The sequence below is a fragment of the Varanus komodoensis genome, unplaced genomic scaffold (genome assembly GCF_004798865.1).
Source record: "Varanus komodoensis strain SLA01 unplaced genomic scaffold, ASM479886v1 scaffold1, whole genome shotgun sequence".
Taxonomy (NCBI): Eukaryota; Metazoa; Chordata; class Lepidosauria; order Squamata; family Varanidae; genus Varanus; species Varanus komodoensis.
This window is the reverse complement of record NW_025335268.1, coordinates 137,534,462-137,551,646: the sequence shown is the minus strand read 5'-3', so window position 1 is coordinate 137,551,646 and position 17,185 is coordinate 137,534,462. Positions and strand designations below refer to the sequence as shown.

The 17,185-nt window shown below is 42.8% G+C and overlaps 1 protein-coding gene across 1 annotated transcript in view; it reads left to right on the top strand.

Annotated features, from left to right (window-relative positions):
- The first annotated feature begins 8,470 nt into the window (after positions 1-8,470).
- The window catches only part of TSPAN2 (tetraspanin 2), a 65,913-nt gene continuing 57,198 nt past the window's right edge, over positions 8,471-17,185 (top strand). Inside the window, exon 1 of the mRNA XM_044447906.1 lies at positions 8,471-8,623. Coding sequence (XP_044303841.1) covers positions 8,555-8,623 — 69 coding nt within the window. The 5' untranslated portion in view covers positions 8,471-8,554. The remainder of the gene's footprint in view (positions 8,624-17,185) is intronic.

Below are 17,185 nucleotides of genomic sequence, written 5' to 3'. Positions count from 1 at the left end.
CACAGACTGCGTTAACACATCACAATAAACAACCCTGTGCACTTTCCATGGTATGCAAATTCTTGCCTGCACCAAATAGTCAGGCAGTCTTGTGGCTCTGAAAAGTACAGACAGTCTCCAGATTACAAATGAGTTCCTTGTCTGAGAAAAAAGAAAATCATCTTTAAGTCAAATCTGTATGTAAGTTGGATCTCATATAGTTGGCCCTCCACATTTTTTTTTATTTTCAATTTATATCCTGCCTTTTTCCTACAAAGGGCTCAGGCAGCTTACATCATTTTTCTCCTCCATCTTATCCCCACAACAACAACCCTGTGAGGTTTTATCAACCTCAGCTGCCTCTTTCTGATTGGTCCACTGAGGTTTTAAGGTACACTCCTCCTGAGTGTGTCTGCATCTCCAGAGGATTTTTGTATTAAATCGTAATAAACACCTTTGTCACAGTTCCCTCCCCACATTTACCGGCTTTCTCCCTGCTTTTGAAAGTAGACAGGAAGATAGGCACATCACTTGGCCAATAAGAATAAAGCCAGTGATGTGCATGCTGACAATGAGGTGACGGTGATAGAAAACAGATGGCTGAGTGGGTAGTTCTGCGGCTGTTCTTTCCACAGGACTCTATGATGCTTCTCTACTGACAGTGATAAAATGGAGATCCTGGATCCAGATGACCAGAGAAGCCATGGTGAAATGCAGAAACCTTAGAACAGACTGTTGATTCTTCCTGTAGTTTCAGGAAACCAAAGGTACCACACAGAAATGCCACAACTGGGTCCAGATGACATGACAGACCAACATGGGTAAGAATTACCATGGCTTCTTGTGACATGTGAACTTGGCCTTTGTGTGCAAATAGTTGGCAGCTAGAAGCACAACACATGTATTCATGCACTGAATCTCACTGCAGTCATAAAATCATTAGATGATCTTGAACAAGTGCCTTATAGCCCTATGCTAGGTGCATATTTACACAAGCAGAATCATTTGGAGCTTATTCTTAGCAAGTGTATCCAAGATTGCAACCTTATTACTTCAGCTTCAGCTAAAAGGGATGTGACTAAATACTGCTTTACAGAGACATTGTAGGGAATAATATACGTGAAACATTTTGAACACTTGCACTACGCTAGATAAAAACTAGATATTAGATATTGTTAGAGTTCGAAGTGATTTTTCCTCAGCATCCTCAGACTTCCTCAGCACCTACCCCGATGAACATACTTTGACAAGCAACATGGCTTCTCAGCTAGAGACATGCGCTTTGCAGTTACTCAAAGGCTGAGAATCTCACACATGCATGGAGGACTTTGCTTCTTAGCTGGCAGCTGCACCAGCACTTTCAAACACCATACTCATTAAGGTCAAGTGCAGTGGAGTTTGTTCATGGAAACTTTTCTCAGCAACAGTGTACCACTATATATTCATGTCATGGTGGAGCAGAGGGGGACTCAGTCTCTCCACTGGGCAAAGCACAGATTGCTGATTTAATTCTTCCACCCAGCTCAGACAAGCAACACTTGCTATTAGCTGGATCCAGGCACAGGTGTGTGTTCATTTAGGCACTGCTTGGCAACCAGGATTATCCTCAATATGTGAGAGCTTTCAATTATTTACTTAAAGGTGTTGGTCACCCATGTCAAGGCTTTAACTGCAGGTATATTTTCCTTGATTAAAAGATGCACAGGACTATTCATACCAGAAGGCAGTCAAACCATATGATTTGACTATGGACAAGTTATTTCCCACCCAAATAAATTATTGCTGCAGCATCCTTTGTATGCGCAAACCGAATTATGTGCTTATATGGCCAGTACTGAATTTGGAACTAAAGTGCAAATGGGGCTTCATCTCCAAAGAAGTCACTTCGAAACCTTTCCCTTTCCCAAAATAGTTTCGTAGGACAAGTTTGAGAAGCCCTTTGTCTGTTCTCTGGGATACCATATTGAGGAAGTGGACAATGTTTCACAGGTACAAACACAGTATTCAGATGTGTGTCTTCTTTGGAACACACATTTCCAGCTAACTCACTGGTTCTGCACAATGCCCCATTTTGCAAGAGACTTAAACATGCCACAATGGCTTCTTTAAGTTGTAGCACATGCCAGTGCATGAGAGACACTGTTTGTCTATGTACTGTCCTGGGCATGGCTTGTTGTACTGTCCAAACCCAGAAAGCATAGCTGTTTGAGGGAGAAACAACCTGCAATTGATCCATGGCCTGTGACTGGGTTATTTGAGAGCTGTTCCCTCTCAAACATGCCATGCTGGCCAGTTTGGGCAACCCAGCCAGCTGCAGCCAAGTGGGTACTTATGCAAAAGGTAACAGGCACACAGCACAACTTAAACAAGCTGCTCTGTTTATGCTACAGTGAGAACCAAGCCAATACTGGCTTTTGTTAAAACATTTCAATAGAGCCCTATGCTTAGAAAGAATGTTGGGGGCAAAAAGCCCTTTACACATGAATAAGGTCAGCTTGTAGTTTCAGTTACGGAGAGGTATTAAGTAGTTACAATACATGTTCATGAAAATACTTTTTTGCATTTCTTCGCTATACATAAGAGTGACCCTTTGTTATTCTTATGTGCCATCAATTCATCTCCAACTTATGGCAACCCTATGAATGAAAATCCCCCAAAATGTCTTGTCCATGACAGTTCCATTCAGCTCTCCCAAGTTCAAGGTTGTGGCTTCCTGTATGGATTCATTCCATTTCATGTTTGGTCTTCCCTTTCATCTTCTGCCTTTGACTTTCCCTAACATGATTGTCTTCTCCAGAGAATCTTGCTTTCTCATGTGTCCAAAATATGCCAGTCCAGTTTTGTCTTTTTTTGCTTCTAGGGAAAGCTCTGGATTGATTTGATCTGGAACCTACTTGTTTGTCTTTCTGTCATTCAAGAGTATTTTCAAAGCTCTCTTCCATGCCCATGTTCTCAATACATCAATTTTCTTCCTGATTTTATTATGCAGTAATATTAATTCTGTTCTGAATCTGCTTGAATGAGCTTGTTTCATTTTCAATGTTTGCATGCCATTTTTCAATCGTAACAGTTCTCAAGATAGTCCTCAACAATAACAAAATGATTTAAATAATATCATATAAAACAATTAATTCCATTATAACTACTGTGAAAGCAGGTGGCAGATTTAAAAAAGCACAGTGACTTTCAATTCCAAAATGTTTCAGATGATATAAAAACGAAAGGTACAATAGTTATAACTTTACTCCCTTGAGAAGGGAAAAAAGATCTTAAGGAAGGAAAGAATTCTGCATTTAACACCCCAAACATTTATAAAATTCTCATCATATTAGTTAGTGTTCTATATCCACAACTGCAAGGATTTTGTTACGTTCCTACACTGTCTAGTTTTGCTTGATGCTACAAGAAAACTTTATTAAAAGGTGTCCTCAAATGTTTGTGGAAACTAAAAGTGTTAGTAAGCCTACAAATTATGGCTCCAAGGTTGGCTAGTTTTTTCAACTTTTATTTTTTCCTGAGAGGATTCATGTGCCTTCTTGAATCACATAGCAGATTTGACATGGTAGGCTCTCCTTCCATGGAATCTGCAAGCAGAAGGAATGCTCATTTGGTGAATGTTGTGTTGCATTGCTTTTTTTTGGGGGGGGGGAAGGGGGCAGGCAGGTGCACTTAAAACCAGAGAGCCCCGCCAAAGATATTACCACCCATACGAACAACTGGTGTTAGCTCATTTTGTGAGCTGTCAGCACATAGCTATATATGTTGTTATGCCTGTGGATTCCTTACAGACACTTCTTTCATCTCACCCTTGGTTCTTCAAGTCTCTTCCATACTGGGTCCTTTAATTCCTAGCTCTGCAAAGCCCCACCTATTTTCAGTAATGTATATGCCCCATAGGAAGCCAACAACACCCTAATTTCAAGCATATACACCCCGAGTTTTCAATTAAAGCTTAAGCCCTCATCAGTGTAACTTTTCCTAACCAGACTTCTCAGTCAGCATCAAATTATACAGAAAGCATAAGTGTCTTAACCTATTAGATTCTGAGCACTTGCAATAGAAATAGAAAAAGAGAGTCACTATATTGCTGATCAGGTCTAAACAAATGGTGAAACAAGCATTTTATAAATGAAGCACCAACAGCCAACACCAAACCTTCATCTGTGTTTCAAGTAATCACAAAGTATAATTTGGATGTCAACAGAGTTTTGTGTAAAAATCCTTACTCAGTCTCACAGGCTTATTAAATACTATCTTCATTTTTTCTCAAGAAAATGAATTTTATCACAATTTGATTATCCAAACGTCTCATGTCAACCAAATGCATAAAATGGCATTACTTTATTAACTTTGTCTCCCACACAGGCTTAGCAGACCAAGATGAGCTCAACTTCAGCATAGGGGCCACATCATGTGCCTTCAGACTGCACATTTACTGTTAATTTACTGTTAATGTTCACTGCAAACTAATTATTATTATTTACCACCATTTGCCTCATTCCATCTTTTGTATGTGAGATGCAGTGAATATTGAAGGTCTTCTGCAGGAAAAAAATGAAAGAAACAATACTGATAGCAACTGGAACAGTTCTTTCTCTTAGCTATCCTGTTGCAGTCTCCCCCAACCTGACCACTGCATAGTTGGAAATGTAAGTGTTCCCAAAAAGACACACATCTGAATACTGTTTGTATGTGTGAAACAGTGTCCTCTGCACTTCTCAATGTGCCGGACAGCTAAGCTAGCTTGAGGATGGTGGGACTTGTAGTGCAAGAAAACCGGAGGGCACCAGGCTGGGAAAGGTTGCCTTGTTGCATTGGCTTCTTCCATGGTATCTGTAGTGTCTGACTGCTGATACTGCACTTGGAGCTGTTGAATGCAGTGCAATCCTCCATCGTTTCATCCTGAGAAACTTTAGCAAAGGGACGTGCCAAGTCTGTGTTCAATATAGCAAACTCTAAGATGCACAGATGGTATAGTAAAAGGAACAGTGCTTTAGAGTGGACCTGCCACTCTTTCTTTCAATGGTTCTGCTCTCATGTCTTTAAGAATAGCCTAGTACATAGAAATTTCCCAGTGAAATTTTCCCAACTATACTTAGAAAATAAAAGCAACTTCAAGAGTTTAATTTTGACTTACTGGGCAAGTGGCAACCTTCTTTTGGCCAGTGTGGATTTTCCAGTGGGGCTAGGGCATTGAGAAGACAGTTTCACTGAGGCATTGGCCCTTGGCTCAGAGTTAATCCTTGTTTCCCATCTTGCATATCCTCAATGCCTTCCCAAAATAGTTATCTCCTGAGTGTATCCTTCATTTATGGTAACTGAACTGCCAACTCAGTTAATATCTGTCTTTAAACATAAAACTAGCCTCAAGAGTTATTTTGCAGTATCTTTAACACAATGCTGTGAAAATTCTTTCCCTTCAAGCACTTCTAATGCACACTCCATTTCAGGGGAATATATCCCTACTTCCTGAGAAGGCATGAAGCAAAAATTCCAGAGAGATCAGCTCTCCAGAGAGAACTGGCTCCGAAGTGCTGCCTGCAACCTTAGCACAAGCGGTGAAGTCTTGGAGTCATGTTATTTTCAGTGTAGAATTAAATGGAAAATAAATATTTGAAACATATTCAGTATTTCTCCAGTGTGTTCCAAAGTGTCTGCCTCACCTCCGCCTCCTTCCTGGTGAGGCATCCAAAGAAGCTGCCTCACATGTCCTTCTGAAGGTTGCTTGAGTACAGGGCAAGGAGAACTGAGCAGCACTTTCAGAACTGCCAGTCTGTGCTGCTGCCCCTTGCCATGCAGGCTTGTGGGGGGACCCACAAGCAAATTCAGGAAGACCCATTCCCCTTGCCTAGCAAATAACAAACAACGAATTTCAAGCAAGTTATCCACAGCATATATTTTCCTACCTTTGAAAAACACTCCACATACCCGAAGGGGCTCACAAAAAACTTGTAATGCAAATGAATAAACATTAACAAAATTCCAATTTAAGAGAACATAAAAACATCTTTACTGATCTCTCTTTGAATTATCCTAGCAAAGATCAGTATGTAAATATGAAGAATTCCTTTCTGCAGAGGACAGTGCAAAGCATGCTGTCAGATATTCTACACATTTATTCTGCAATGAGCCTGGGTGCCAAGTTACCAGTGTAGGAATGTAGTGAAGATGTTTTCAATGCAGGGCTCTTGTTCCTGCAACAGATCTTTAAACAGTATTCAATTTGACCTCCTACAGACATCAGCTTTTCTACAAGCCAAGTTACTAATTTTCATTGCTTCAGAAAACAGACATAAGCATCTGACTGTGCATGGGAGTATCATCTAGGAATTAGTAACTACCAATTATTTTATACGGAGCAATACTTCAAGACTGTCTTCCCTTCATTCTTTAATTTTAATGTATTTTATTTTTTAGCTTTTGGCACTGTCTCTATTTCTGTCTCTTTCTCTTATATACTACCTTCTTTCAGCCTTTGTAGTCCAGCAGATCATGTTTCCCTACTGTTTGCCAAAATGTGGAGGATTGCAAGGGAATTAAATTGCTGCAAAAGCTGGATCCCACAGGATGCCCAGCAAACTGTCTTTATCTTTTGACATTTATGCCATGAAACATAAAGAGTCACTTTCTAAAATGGCTCCTATCCCAGATTCTTGGCTCCCTTGACAACACTGGAAAACAAATCACAACATAACAACATAGCCAGTGGCAACAATTTTGCCTTCACGGGTGCTGACAAGTCAGGCTGACACCGGAGATTCTCCACCCACTAGCAGTCACTGAGGATTCCCAGGGCTTTCCCAGGAGGAGTGGCTTAGGGAATGGGAAGGGGCTCTGTTTGTAACTGGAGACAGGTTGGGGCATTTCAAACAAGTTTGAAACATGGTGTATAATGTAGATATATTACCTTATTTGGGATACCAGACAATCTTTTTAACAGCTGCCAGTTTTAGCCATGCTCTCTGTTATAAGGGACTGTTGGAAGAAAGGTGGACCTGCAGTACTGGCTAGTGAGTACACAGATTTAAACCTGTGTCATGCCAACTCTCATTTTGTAGCTTATGTTGCAAATATAAATCATTTCATCTTTTCCAGCTCCAGAGTTGTCCATGCTAAAGGCTGCAGCCCCATGGGAAAACACACTTTGAAGAGACTTAGGTTTAATCCTCAGCTTCCCTAGGTAGGACAGGAAAAGGACCTTCTGAGATACTCTGGAGAGACACATAAACCATTCTAAGCTAAATGGGCTGATGTAAGGCAGCTTCCTATTGCCATAAGTTTGGGAGGTTAGATGAGTGGCATCTGGGATGTCTTCCAATTTGACAGTTCCACAATCATTCTAGTCCTCATGGGATTAAAATCTCATGAGAGGAAGAGAGAGAGATGCTCGCTGCCCCTGTTCTAGTGACATGTCCCTGATGCTTGGCTTCCAACTGCCCTCTGTACCCTTGAAAGGTGCAAGTGTGAAGCAAGGAGGCTGTTCTACGTAAGTGCTCTTCTCCGGAGCTACCCATGCTAAGACAAGACTTTACTTAACAGGCCTGGCAAGCACCTCTTTGGTTAGACAAACTATAGAGGCAATATATTGCCATAGGACTACTGATTGCTCTCAGAAGCTGATGGTAAGTCAGAAGCAAGTCCCACGAACTTCAGTGCAACTTATATCCTACTAAGTATGTATACATGCAGATTACTACTTGTAGAACTTCTGGGCATTGTAGAACAGGATCCACAGGTAAAGCAAGAGGAGGTAGTAAAACAGACTTCACTATTTCAGATTTCAGATCTGAATGCTTTCCTATGTTACACAGAAAACAACTGCTTCCAAAGTCAAAAGGCGATACAAAAGGCAATCAGTCTAGTTTTCTCCCTAAAATGCACATTGTCTCTATATAGGAACCTTTGCTGCAGCGGATGGTGGAGAGACAAGAAGGTTAACGTGAGGAGATATTTAAAAATGACATCACCTTCTTGTAATGTACAACCCATTCTACTCCAAGCATGGACCGGGCAGCTTTCACATCCAGGCTATTAACAGTGCTATCCTTGCATGTTTACTCGGAAATAAATCCATCTGAATTCACAGGACTTCCAAGAGTGTGCGCACTGGCCCGTAAGCCGAAGAGAGCATGCGGAGGCGATGAGCTGCAGCAGGGGCTCCACTTGTGCCGAAGCTTCGCCTTGCAATCTGTTTCCAGGACTATGAAAGAGCAAATCATGATCACAATAGTTGCTGCTGCTTTTGACCACGCACGGATTGCTTTCTCCGATGGAGTAGCACGGTTTCCCTGGGCTGCTGTGGCCGGAAAAGTGAAGCCCCAGCTGGATCCCCCGAGGGAAAGGAGGGGGCACAGCTTCAAACAAGAACGCCCCGGCTCGGCCCGGCCCGGCCCGGCCCGGCCCCGCCCCGCACCTGCCTCCTCCCCGCGGGCCCCGCCTTCCCGGCTGGCGAGCGAGCGGCTGCCGGCGAAAGCGCCTGCCCGCGTCTTTTTTGTAAGGGAGCCGCCGCCGCCGCCGCCGCCGCCGCGGTCTCTGCCTCTGCTGGTCCCGCTGTTGCAGACGAGGATCTGCCACCATGGGGAGAGTGCAAGGAGGGATGCGCTGTGTCAAGTTCCTGCTCTTCATTTTCAACTTCGCCTTCTGGGTCAGTGCGGAGCGCCCCCGATTGGAGAGCCGAACGGCGCCGGGGCCGGGGCCGGGTCAGGGGGCACGCACGAGCGGCTCGGGGGCCAAGGGGCTGTGCACGAAGAGATCCGTGCCCAGGGAAGCGGGGCAGCTGGGTGGGACGTCGCCCGGACGGGCAGTGGGAAGAGGCTGACCGGGAGCCCGGCGCTGGGAGTGGGAGATCCAACCCTTCCCGCAAGTGCTTGCTCGGGGCGCGGCCCCCGCCTCAGCAGCAGGAGCCGTGCCCCTTGAGCCCCGCGGGCTACGGTTCGGCTCCAACGCGGGGCTGCAGACCAGCCCGTGTGCTTCACCGCGCTCCCGGGAAGATGACTGGCTTCTCCCCTTGGAGCATCCCCCTGGTTCTGCCACCTCCGGTTCTCTTTGGGATGGTTAGGGGGGACGGTAAGAGCCAGAGCTGATGCGCACACCCTTCTCCGACCGCGTTGGCGGGCACCGCTGCCTTCTCTCAGGGACGGATCGATCCGTGCAATGCTTGGGTGGTGTGGGAGCAGGTTTCTTTTCGTGTTGGACCCTCTCGTTTTGCAAGGGCTTCTCAGAACATGCAAGCGATTGATTGATGTTCATGCATGTATGAACTTGGCTGAAGAGAATGACGCTGAGTCCTTCCACAATAGAGTAAGCAGTTGAGTGGATGTGTTTTGAAGCTGATTGTCGAGGCTCTTCTGCCGTATTCGGCAGCCTTTCTCACTCTGGTCCTCTCCAGATATGTTAGAGTACAACTCCTATCAGATTCAGCCAGCACAGTCAAGGATTATGGGGCTTGTGATGCAAAACATCTGGAGGGCAGCAGGTGGGGAAACACCAGAGTAAAGCATGCAAATTTATTTATTTAACTTCTCTACTGTCCAATAGCCAAAGCTATCTTGTCAGATTGGGGGTATTATCAGGCCTACCACTGTAGGTTCAATACATGCATTTAGTGGATGATTTACCTCTCTCAGGACACTGTTAGATGCATGTTCAGGCAGAAAAAAGCCCTGTATTTCCCAGCATCCCCCAGCAAGTCATGCATAGGATTGTGCTTCCAGTGTGTCCATCTACATCGTATCATGATCGTTCTCTTTGGTGCTGGTGAGCTCATCCAGCCAGGTGTCTGCCTCCCCATCCCTTGTATGTGTCAGTAATCTGTAATTCAGCTGCATCTCTCTGCTTTTGCCCGAATCATCCATGGGGCCATGCACATGCTGCGAGTGAAGTCGGCCTGCGCAAGTAGACCAACATGAAAAGGCTGAAACTCTGAGTGACACCAAATGCTTTATTGCCTGCCCCTCCCTCCAAATAAATACATGGTTATGATTTGTTTCAGTGGAATACGGTTTCTTTTTCCTGTGGGAAGTCAGTTGTGAAACCACTACAGATTTTAAATAACACAGATACGCAAGCATTGGTTAGAATACTGCACGAATAGGAAATTGTACTTAACCTGAAGTATATGTAAGGCTATGTGATTGTTCAGCTGATATCCCTAGAAGTGGTATTAACTAGTGTTGCCTTCCCCAACCTGGTGTTGTCCAGATGAGTTGGACAGAGTGCCCATCATCCCCAGCTAGCATTGCCATTGACCTGTATTGGTTGTTAACACTTGAACCTGCATATAATAAAATACAACCATGATTCTGCAGGTCTTTCATTCCATTGCAAGACTGTAAAGATAGAAGACCACACTGGATTTGTTTGTTTGTTGATATAAAAGCCATCCATTAGCATAATGCTCTCTGGGCAGCCATTACATTAAAATAACAATAATAGCAATAAAATAATACAATTAAATGTTATAATAAATTGACAGAATAAAACACTATATATCAACAAAAACTTTAACATAAATTAATTAAATTGGATAAAATTAAAACTAGTGTTGTCATGTAGATAGTTTAAGTAGTGCCATGGCTATATCAAGAAAGGAATGTTTTTCTCAGGCACTGAAAACTCAATAAAATAGGCCCCTGATGAATGTCCAATGACAAGGCATTCCATAATTGTGGTACCAGCAGAAAAAGGCCCTCCTCCTTGCTGTTTCCTCCTCAACCTCCTTAGTGAGAGGAACCTGTATGATGATGATGATCTTAAACAACAGGCAGGTATGTATGGAGTAAGACACTCCCTAAGATAGTGTGGTCCCAAAGCCCTTCAGGGCTTTATATGTCATAGTCAAAACCTTGAATTCAGCCCAGACTGGTAGAGGCAGCCAGTGCAGTCGATAAAGGACCGGTGTAAAGTGTTATAAGAACTGGTCTTTGACAATAACCCTGCTGCCCTGTTTTGGATCATTTGAAGAATCCAGGCTGTCTTCAATGGAAGACCCACATAAAGTGCATTACAGTAAGTAGTCCAGTCTGGAGTTTACCAGTGCATGGATAACTGGTTTGTTGTCCCCCAGAATCAGACTTTCCTTCTCCCTTTTGAGGTATCCACTGACTGCCAGCAGCATTGGTCTTGCCCACTCCTTTTCCCTCACTAACTGGGCAGACCATACATGCTGCCTCAGCAGGCTGGATGGTTTCAGGAAACTGAGAAAGAGAAAGCAGGCACTGGAGAAGCCTGTCGGCTTCAAAGAGTGCAGTGCAAGGTGGCTGGAAGCAGACTTGACAGCTAGCGGTTCAAGCATCGTTTTCCCATAAGAGAAAGCCTGAGGACCAGTTATGTCTGGCAAGTTTAGCCAGAGCTGTTTGGTTGGCACTTTGCTCACAATCTGCAGTCAAGTCGCTAGTTGACCGATTAGGCTAATTTACCAATCATTTGCTTTTCAAAAGAACTGTTGTTGCAAGGGTGGTTTGTTGCCTAATATCCTGCCTGCAGAGCTATGATACCCTTTCTTAGAAATAGCTTTTAATTTCAGCATCTCTAGTCACATGGCAAAGAGCTTGTATATGTTTTAGGTTCTGTTATGAAAAGAACTTCGCTCTTGATCTTCTAACAATTTGGATTAGACTCCCCCAGTTTGTCTGTTGAGCATTCCGGAATCCTGCTCTTTGCTGTACTTGCAGTGAAGCCTCTCTCTACAAACAGAAAGAGTGGTTTTACCCCCTGAATTCCAAAGGAATAAATATTACTTTAATTGGTGGTACTGTAGTTTATATTTCATACAACACATCTCTTAGCTCTGAGTGCCAGCATCATCCTGCCAAGAGAAAAAAAAAGTGCTTCCGTGAAGCCATAGAAACAGCAAAGGAAATAAACAGCTACAACGGGGCAGATTTGTTTATCCTTGGCATTGTTTTGCTATCCACACTTTCCCGGAGTGGTATGGCTCTCTGTGCCTAAGCAATGCAGCCTATCACTAATCAGAAAGGAAAGAAACCATGAATAATTTCTAAGGAACACTCTTAAATATGGGCACACTTCCACAGTTACATAAAATGGCCTATGTGAAATGGATTTCCCTATAACTTTCTTCCATATATTTACTTTGGGGAGGTTGTTTAGAACTTTCTAAATAAAACATAAATGCTTTTAAAAATACAGTATATAGTAGAAATAGTTCAGATTAACAACACAGTTCCATGGGCAGCTACTCAAAAGTAAGTTTTTGAGTTCAGTAGGACTTATTCCTAGGTAAGTATGCATAGGATGAAGCTTTAATATCATGAATTTGATGTTCTGGGCCAGCATATATTCCATGCTAAAAACAAATCAAGTATCTCCAACAAAACAACCAGAATTCTGTGTCTTATGAAGGCCTATTTTGCATGTTTCCTTATTATCTGCCTTCATAAAGCAAATGGAAAGTCTGAACTGGGCTTCAGATTTTAAATGCCAAATGGTTTTGGAATGTGTACACCAAGCTTCATTTGGATATCTCAGTCTTCAAGATATCAGATGAAAAAATCTTACATATTTTTCATTTCTCCTTTGAAAAAGAGTACAAGGAGTTGAGCTTGCAGGTAAAATTCTGTCCTGGACAGACATTATCCAGAGATGATGTTGATATCTTAGTCTTGCATTACAACACATGCACAAACAAATGGATTCCAAATGTAGAAGTTAAATTGAAGGCTTTGGTTTGCACAGGTAGTTCTATATATTGAAGGTATTTGTGTAACTGAGTTTACTTCTGTTTTTCATTCATGGAATAAGGATACTGAGTTCTTGCCCTCTCTTTGGTGAAAATCATATATGGTAATCCTGGGTTTTGATGTTTCACTGGGTATTTCTCATATTCCTCCAAGCCTATATTCACAGCAATAAATAAGGCCTATAACCTTTATTTTAGAAAAAATGAAAGCTAAAATACTAAGCATTCTGAGTTCTGCACCCAATATGAAATCTTTGCAGAATTCTCAGAGGCAGATCTCTTCCTCCTCCTCCTGAGTGCTCTTCTGTTTGTTGAGTAACACCATGCCGGGCTTTCATCCGATCTCTTGGAGACCTGATTGTAGCATTTACTGGAAGTAAGGAAATACACTTTTTGCCTCTCATTCAGCATTGCTTCATCCCTGTGGTTTTTGTCTCAGGATGTGGTTGGCTTATCAGGTGCTTCCAGATGAATGTCTTGCTACCAATCAAAATACACTCTTCAACTGTACCATCTTTCCCCTTAACGGACATTTCTGTGAGTAACAAACAAGACTGAAGTGATAGAAAAGCACAGGAGTGACATGAATGGAAGACAGTGCAAGGGTCCTCCCATAAAGTTCCATACCTGACCGAGGGCAATAGCATCGTACGTCCCTCTGGCTTTGTTTGCCAGATCAAACTGAGATGCTTTCATGGCATTACAGTTGCTAAACTAAGGGTGGGCAAGTCAGGGCTCTCATGCTTTGGCCTACAGCACCCATCAGCCATTCCCAGCATAGACTATGATAAGGCATCATGGGAGCTGTAGGCCAAAATATCTGGAGGGCCACGAATTGCCCACCCCTGTTTCACACACATATTTTCAGTATACTAAGAGAGTTTTGTTTCCTTGGAAAGTTTAGAGGCACTTCATATTCAAATGAAATAAGCACTCTTAAAAACATCCTTTAAGGCGTCCAGCCAGCCATCAGTCATGGAGCAGTGATATTAAGCGAGTGATACCTGTATACTAATTACTGCCATTTAAAAATAAACAGTGTGGATGCAGATTTTGCATCCAATGGGAAAACATTTTGGGGACTTTGATGTGTTTGCATGACATTAGAGCTGTTTTTCTTTTAGAAAATACCCTTTGGAATAAATAGTTGCAAACAGATCAAACACAGAAAGATAAGATTAAATATAGGCAATCTAGTTGTTAGCATTAGCGAGAGATGTGTAACACAGTCAAACCAGTACTCAGAAAATGAACTCTTCACCTTGACATTATTATACCACAGTAGTGTAGACAAGATGATGGTGCAGAATGAAAAAGTACACTTGAATATTTGTAATCGGTTTGCTATGCTGGTACTGCTGTGGCAGCATGAAGAAAGATCTCCATCCGGGCCTGAGGAAAATGACTGCATGATTTATACTTGAATAAAAGCTCTCTGTGTGCACATGTGTGACGGGCGGTGATGGGTCTCTTGTGGCTATTGTTTTCTGTCACAGACAAGCCCATTTCCCCAAGGTGTGACTAGGTGGTCTGTGTAGAAAGAACAAAAGGAAATTTAAAAACAGCATTAAAATCCAAAACCATGACAAAGAAAGAGATGTTCTGAATAAGTGTACATAGGATTCCACTTTAAGTGATCAAGGGTTACCGGTGGTGTATACAAAAAGGAATGTTCATACCCAGACCAAGGACAACTGCACAAATAAACATTGTCCTTGATGCATTTTGAGAATGCTTCTTTATCAAGGGCAAGCCTTGAAACATCCAAACAATATTTTGGCTTCTAACTCACACACATGAATTGCCCTTGATAGGCCTGTGTGTAAATATTTCTCTTTCTGCACACAAGTGACAGTTAAGATTTGCCTTACAGTAGAAGTCTTATGCATGCGTAGTCAGAATAGAAGCAAGTCCCACTGTGTTCAATATCTCTGCATAGAATTATAGTTGTGGCCTTAGTAAATGAATGAAGAAGCATTGTACCATTGAGAGGCTCTCTGTAAGCTTCCCTGCAAAGTTGAAAAGGCATTGGAAACATGCTTATCACAGTGAATATGGAAGCAGCAGGCTAACTTAGGAGGTGCAAGGCAAGCCACATGGCAGACGCCGTTCTGCCTTCACTGTCTTGCTGCCACTCTCCCCCTCCCTCATCCTCACCTGATGCATTTCCATGTTGATACGTGTTGACCTGATGTATTTCCATATTGGGGAAGAAGGACCCTTCCATACTGGATTCTTGTCCCATTTGGCTTATAAAAGCTGACAGGAAACAGCTGGCTGTGATCAATGCCTTCTTGCAAGAGGGAGTAGTCCCAGGCCACTTGAAAGAAGCCGTGATGAAACGACTTCTAAAGAAATGCTCTTTAGACTGGAAGATCTCAGCAGCTTTAAGCTGAGTCAAATGTTCCTTTCCCCAGCAAAGTCCTTGAGCTGTTGGTGGCCAACCAGTTCTAGGCACTCTTTGATGAAAACAGTTATCTGGATCCATTTCAACCAGATTTTGCAATGGAAAAAACAGCCTTGGTTACCCTATATGGTTATCTACGTTGGAAGAAAATCAAGAGTGCAACTCTTTCAATATGACTGGTGTCTCAGCTTTTGATACTATCAACCATGATAACCTTCTGGGGTGATTTTCTGAACCAAGAGTGGAGGTGAGTATCATATTATAGAAGTTCCACCTCTAGTTGGATGGATGGCTCTGGAGTGCTTGGAGAATATTATTTGTTCCATGGATTCTCCATTATGGGTTTCCTCAGGGCTTGATTTTTCTCCCTGAAATGCTATTTAGTATCTACATGGGACTGCTGAGTGGGACATCTGGAGTTCTGGGATCCTTTGCTATCAGTGTGCTGTTGATATGCAACTCAGTTTCCTCTTTGCATCTTAATCAGGTGAGGCTGTAGCTGTGCTAAATCAGTGCCTGGCTGCAACAAAGGACTGGAGAGGGTTACCACATTGAAGCTCAATCCAGCCAAGCCTAAGGTGCTGCTAGTAGGCAGTACTACTGATCAAATGGAGGGTGATCAACCTGAAGGAGCAAATTCAGAGTATCGCAGTCCTGGAACCATCTTGTCACTTGAGGCTTACATAACCAAAATGGCACAGAGTGCCTTCTATTAGTGGTCAACTTATGCTCCTATCTGGGCAGAGATAACCTGGCTTCAGTAAACTATGCTGTAGTCACCTCTGAGTTAGATTATTGCAATGTACTCTATGTGGAACTTTCCATATACAGATGTAGCAGTCAGATTAATAGCTGTTGTCAGACACCAATTCTGCCCTGTTTCTATTATCTCCCTAAATATTTCTAAGCTCAGCTCCATATCCTGGTTTTAACATATACAAATAACATGGTTTGGGATGCAATCCCTCACAAAGTGCTTCTCTCATTGTGAGCCTACCCAGACACTACAATTAACATCTGATTAACGAAGGTCCAGTTAATATTACTGTTAACAGAGGTCTTCTTCTGAGTGCTTCCTCCCTTATTATCAGAAAGTTTCAACGAGGGAGAGGGTTTTCTCTGTGGTGCCCCCTGTGGTCTCCCCCTCCACTTATTTTTTCAAGAGCATAGCTTATCACATATCATCTTAAGGGTTTCCTTTGCATTTAGTATTATTTCCTTGCTATCTAGGTTGGACAGTGCTATGCAGTTCCGTCAATGCAAGGAGGTTTGTGATATGCATTAAACAATGTCACTAAATGCCACAGAAGGAAAATTCTCTGATAAGTTCAACAGGCACTGCTGAATATCAGTGGAACTTTCGCTTCCCGTTTGCAGCTTCAGGTCATGACATCAAACACTAATTGGCACTTCTTTTGGTTCATATTGAATGCACTTGTGCATTTAGCTTATTTATTCTCCATTGTTTATGTATTTTTAAAACAAAACTGCCTTTCATCATTAGTAGGGTAGAGTCAGTAAGTATGCCCAAACAAGATGTTCAAAATTAAAACACATGATGTAGTAGTACAACTAAAGCTGCAGGACAAAAGCAGTTAAGAGGCAGCTAAAACAACAGATTGGACAATGTAGTCCCACTGAGGTACATTTGGAGAATGAACGTCCCCTGCTGGTAGATACGTCGGGACAAACGACAATCGCAGGAGAAAATGTGGCAACCAAGGCTGTGCCTCTGCTGTTACTGGGTGGATCCTTTGTGTGGCCGAGTGCTTTGCCTGTCCTGGAAGGGGTGCACCCCCCACAAAGGACCAGGTTCATAGTCTGGGGTGCTCTTGAATCCAGCTTGGGCAGTGGAAGCGCAAATGGCCTTGGTAGCATGGGGCACATTTTATCAGCTACTAATAGCTGATAAACCTACTGCAACCCTATCTGCTCAAAGATAGCCTAGGTACAAATACCCGTACTCTGGTAACCTCTAACTTTGCTTAGAGAGCTTCAGCTATTGGGCAGCATAGGAATTAAATAAACACGATTCATTCATGCAGGGCATTATATGCTGGGCTATCTTTAAAAATGATCCAGATATGCCAGTTGGGGAA